The 5699-nt window shown below is 37.8% G+C and overlaps 1 protein-coding gene across 1 annotated transcript; it reads right to left on the bottom strand.

Annotated features, from left to right (window-relative positions):
- Positions 1-411: 411 nt before the first annotated feature.
- Positions 412-4430, bottom strand: LOC148876874 (heme oxygenase 1, chloroplastic-like). The gene is made up of 4 exons (XM_088975301.1): positions 3768-4430; positions 1587-1810; positions 921-1028; positions 412-746 (listed from the first exon to the last, which is right to left on the bottom strand). Exons 1-4 carry the CDS (start codon positions 4207-4209, stop codon positions 654-656), a joined length of 867 nt encoding a protein of 288 aa, XP_088831427.1. The 5' UTR covers positions 4210-4430; the 3' UTR covers positions 412-653.
- Positions 4431-5699: the final 1269 nt, after the last annotated feature.

Genomic DNA, 5699 nt, shown 5'->3' with positions numbered 1-5699 from the left:
CCTAATTCTCATTATTTGAGTGTCCCAAACCCATCATCTACCTTAATTTAAATATCAGTTACTTGCCTGCATATACCCTAATACCCATCACAAATCTGTTGGTGAGTCTATCTAGATAGTATCAGGATGTTGTAAATCCGTAAGTTAACAATTACTTTACCTTATTCTTTCACTCTACTAGGCCTTCAAGGAGAGCTTGAGTCTCTGCTTCCGTTGAGTCATCTACCTTGTAAGGACCACTAAGAACCCAAGCCAAGTTACCATTAGATCTGCACAAAAGGCCTCCAATTGCAGCTCCGGATGAACCCTCTATAGTCTTCCTGAAACTTCCATCCAAGTTCATGATATACTACTCACTGGAATGCATTAATTGATTGGACACAAATGCTTTGGAACACTGGAACATGCAGCTTTTTACAGAAACAATTGATCATTAATGGGTAGAGTTGAACATGCCAAGCCCAGATACAGAAACAGTGGGCTCAGTGCGATTCTTCAGTGAAAATTTAAAATGCTTAACTGGTTAAATCATGCAAACCAGAAACCTCACATGCTACTAGGTCAGTCAGATCAAATGACTGAATACTAAAGCTTGCGCCATCATATTACATGCACATAATCCTGATAGCAGAAATGTTGAATGGATTTGCAGATCATGATAATATCAAATGCAGGATCTCTCCAGAGTACTGAAACGATCTTTCAGTTTCTTCCAAACAATGGTTTTTCTCTTCTCTAGACCAGCCCTGAGTAAAACCAGGAACAGTTGGTAAATATATAGACTAGAGCTAGAATTGTATATAACTTGTATATATATTTGCTCTAAATAACATGTATGGTTTGTTAGTACAAAAATTTCCCAACTATAACATACAAAAGGTAATTGACAGAAAAATTAAGGATAGTAACAAAGAACTTACCTCAGCAACTTTGTTGAGCTTCTCTCTCACATTCTGCAAAAGCTCAGAAAGATCACCATCCCACTTGTATAATTCCAACTCCTTGTTGTTGAGTATCTTCTCAGCGACCTAAAAAGAGAATGGATGAAAAGAGTTTATTACAAGGACATATAATCTTGGATGCATATTTTTTTTCTATTATCTACAGACTAAAAAAAGGTCTTTGAAGGGTCAATATGAGAGGGAAGGAAAACAGAAAGTTATAGAAGTTAATCTGTTACATAGCTGCCAGCATGAAGGCTGCAGCCACTCATCCAGATGGGTGAAATGTCTGATCCAAAACATTTATCTCACAAGGGGCCCCAGGTCAACCAACCATATAGTTTCCTTCCACATCAGCATCAGGCTGCCATGTTTTTCACCCTCTCCAGTAAATAATAGCAATCAAGAATTTTGAACTTATTACCTTATTAGTAGTATGGGACTATGGGTGAAGATAAGCAACTCCTTTTGCAAGTGGCAAAGGGTTATAGGACCAAGGCATGCCAAAATGGAATGAGGGGGTGTGGAGTAACAGGAAACCCATTTTGGATAGCCACCTCAGTGTGTCAAGCCATGGAGAAGAGTATGATCACATGAATGCATGCTTGATCAGGGCTTGGTACATTTCCAGTTCATGATCATTACCTTTTTACCTATCATTCTCCCCCCAGCAGGGTGAGCAAAGTAGACATTGTAAAAGTGACAAAGGAATGCTTGGGGATCCTTCTCTGATAAGTCTTTAAGATAGCAAGCATAAGAGACCCCAGGAAGTGATGGTTCTGGAATGACATGGCCTTGCTTCTTGAACCACCCCAAATCTTTAGCCAATTTCTCTGACCTTTCCAAACCAGTATTTCTAAACTCAGCATCTACAACCAAGCATTGAGAAGATTGATTTTTGCTTAAAATCACTAAATAGAAAGACTAATAAACAAAATTCACAAACATTTAGGTTTAATCTATTTCTAGAACTAGGAACTAGAATGCCTCCTTACTGTTAAGATTAATTCCATGCATGCACTAGGCATCATCATTCACCCAGGCTTGACCTGCACAGCAAGATGCAACTCCTGTGTGGAATTTTGACTGTTGGAGATAATGTTCATTTCTAAATTTTTTGAGGGACATAGTTCACCTAGTAAAACCTAATTTCTTATCGCCCCTCTAGATCTATCCCACCATAACCACCTATTTCACAGTTCTCTGAAGTCAATATGCTTCACAATGACACAATCTGAGAAGATCTTCATGAAACCAATTCAGGAATAGCTTAATTTGGAACTTGCTTCCAAAAATGGCCCATGTCACTTGAGTTTTCAATAATTAACCATGATCCAGATCATGAAATCAAAATGAGTATTTGGAAAAGGTCCAAATTTAAACGTTTAGTTACACATTCAGAGAAAAAGCTTTGATGTGCAGCTACCAACTTTTGCATACAAGTTCAAAAACTGAAAAAAATAAAACCTTCATCATGGTGTACCTTTATTGACTGCATATCTATTTAAACATTAAGAAGATATCCTATTTCTAAATCATTCAGAAACATTGAAAAGCTCATCAAATAGACCTCAAAACTACATCTATTTAAGTAACACCCATTATATAACAAATGTCTCATGCTATTGAAGAGGTTGAATCTTTTCAGAACAACCTATAAGCTCCTAAGTTGAATTTCATTTTCACTGTTTTCTTCAAATATCCCTACCAGTTAGATTGCAAAATTGTAATTTATGTTTTCTACTGTCTTCCGAATATTAAATTCCCAAGAAAAAGTTCAAACTTGGTAGAGCTCAATTGATGGCCAATAGATTCCTCAAAGTGATCATCAACATATCCAGTTAAACTATACACAGGAAGCGAAACAGTGAGGGAAATGTTTTCAGTATAGTTAGTGCTGGGTGGATGAAGTTAGGATGCTTTTTCAGAGTATTATCTATTTGATATATATTCCAGTTGAACTGATAAGGAATTCCTCAATATAGCTTCGAGGCCACCTGATACTTTATGGAGCAGAATGCTGGACAATCAAGAAACATCTTGAATAAGCATCATTCTTTAATAAAGAAGAGGATGTTGAGATGTTTGAGTGGCAAGACCATGAAGACGAAATCAAAAAGGAAATCGTTCTTGTAAACTTAAGGCTGTGTTTGGTTTGAAGGAAAAACAAATAGGTTTCCCTAATTTCACCTTCCTTTTCCTACCTTTCCCTTCAAATCAAACACAGCCTAAATGGTAGTCAGTGACCTATATGTGATAAAATAGGAGTCAACTGTAATAGTTAGGAAGTCCAACAAAGAACAGTAACATTATAGGTGAGATATATAATTTAGGTCAAAGGCTCTCGATGTAACAAACCCAACATTTTGCAGCATGAAGTATGGCTAGAAACTCCTCTTCAGTTTGATCCATACCTGTTGATCATGTAACACCCCCAATAGTACATCTCCACTTCATCCATACCTCTCTAATTCTGTGCTCGATATCCTTAAGGCAACGATGGTTGATCGAAAGTCGAAACTAATCCACTCTTACAATGAACATTGAGAAGAATTGATCTCTAACAATTTTCAAATAAAGATCCAACCCCAAGTCAGGACAAAACCCAGAATCAAGCAATCCCAATATTAACAGAGAACAAATGAATTGTATTCGAAACACCCAAAGGAAGCAGAATTAATCTAGAATTATCTTTTTGAACACTTGGTACAAGAAGAAATTTTTCTTTCAGAACTAAACCAAACGCATATACATGCAATATACATAAACCAAACAACAGATGAGTCACTGAAGAAATTTCAGAAGGAAAGCAGGGTTACAGCTTACATGAAGCATATGCTGCTTTTTGGACGATCGAGTCGAACGTATCATAAACCAACTTACTGTCCACAAGAAACCTGAGATATCCTTCAATGGTAGGTTCCCATTCCGCTATGAGCTTACCCTCCGGTTCCTTCTCACCTTCTTTAGCTTGATCCTTGGTATGCAACTTCATCGCAACGAACCGCATTTCCTCTACAAAACCTTTGGTTTCGCCCGGACAGCTTTTCTTCGGCTTCTCAGCCTTAGTTGCAGAAACAATAACACTCGTAAAGGGTGTCTGTGTCTCCGCCCGCCCATCACCAAAGCTGCTCTCTCTTAGAACCTTGTATTGAAAACTGGTGTTCTTGAGTGGAACAGATGTGAAAGCGACCTGCGGTCTATGGGCTCTGAAATGGGTTTCACAGTAAAAGGGCTGAGATTGAGAGATGAGCACTGCAGAAGCCATGAAAGGTCTGGAGAGCAAATAAATGGAAACCTTCGAGGAATCAGTATACGAAATGGAAGAGAAACCAGAGAGAAAGAGACAGGGCCGATGAGTGTGTATCTGTGTGTCCAGCGGCAAGCTCGCTTGTTATACTCCCCAAGACGAGACGAAGGGAAAAGGATATATAAAAATGAAAACTAACACAGTAAACTGTCGTTTTGGAATTTTCTTCCCAATATTCCGCTCAGTGGTCAGTGCGCATCAGATTTACGAGTTCACATCAGCGCCCCCGCCACAACGCCCCACATCACATCCCAACCGTGTGTTGGGAACATCTCCGGCACTAGTGGGGCGCTACGTAATGAATTACGAGTGAAGACTCCAGCCTAATCCAGATTGGCGCCCTACATGCACATCTCACTGTGCATTGGAAACATCTTGCATGGGAGATGTTCTGTGGGGCCTTGCGTAAGGCCTTTTTGGCGTCAAATTCAACTGAGCCTTCACGACATCCATCACAGTTCGGCTTCTGTCAGGGCAATTCAGTGCTCGCACCGTCCGAGCAGTCTCTTATTACCTTATAGGGTAAGTTTTTTTTTTTTTTTTGCGACAAAGATCCTTGAACTTTAGTCGTTAGACAAAAACCCCCTTTCGTTAATGTTTGGTCAATTAACTTCGAAAAAAAGTTCATCCAACTATTTAAAGTTTTTTAAATGTCCAAACTACCCTTTTTATAATGTTCATTGTGCTCTCCATTGAAGTTAGGTGAAATGGCATAAAAATAACAATTTTGAAACATTCAATAGGGAACATTAATGGAATAAAGGGGACCTCTTTTATAACAAAAATGGGAAAAAGGATGAATTAGAATACTTAACCAAAGACCACATCAAGGCCATAATCATGGTATGTGAAGTGAAACTCAAAAAGAAAGAAAACAATTACTGACCCATAAGACCAGATTTATATATTTTATCATTTCCTAGGTTAAATAGGTTTTAAGAGAAAAAAGGCAAAAAAAAGTTTAGTGGGGTATTTTGGTAATTTAATGCTTTTTGCCATCTGACTTAATGGCCAAGGGGGTCTTTGTCTAATGGCTAAAGTTCAGGGGGTCTTTGTTGCAAAAAAAAAGTACAGGGGGACTTTGTCACTAACCCCGTAGTAAAAGGTGGGTCTTTGTAATTTACCCTAATAAAATACTATTTTTGACAAATTATTGATTCTCCACTCATAAATTAATAGTGTTATTTATTATTGTTACTTGTTAGAAAAAAAAAAGAAATTATTATTTATTACTATTTAAATAAAAATGTGGTGTCATTGATTTATCTCAATTTGAAAACTAGAATTTGCAACGACGGACAGAGAAAAAGTGGGAACCAACCGACCATGTGCATTTCCTATTACATCATATGTGAAAGTAAGGTTGTCTTTGGTTTGAAGGAAAAGGTAGGGAAAGGAAAGGAAATGCAAGAAAGCCTATAAAAGGTTTATAAAGGTTTTCCTACATT

Source organism: Nelumbo lutea, chromosome 1 (genome assembly GCF_056320005.1).
Source record: "Nelumbo lutea isolate HS-2025 chromosome 1, American lotus-T2T, whole genome shotgun sequence".
NCBI lineage: Eukaryota > Viridiplantae > Streptophyta > Magnoliopsida > Proteales > Nelumbonaceae > Nelumbo > Nelumbo lutea.
The sequence above is the reverse complement of the archived record's forward strand: the minus strand, read 5'-3'. Positions and strand labels throughout refer to the sequence as shown.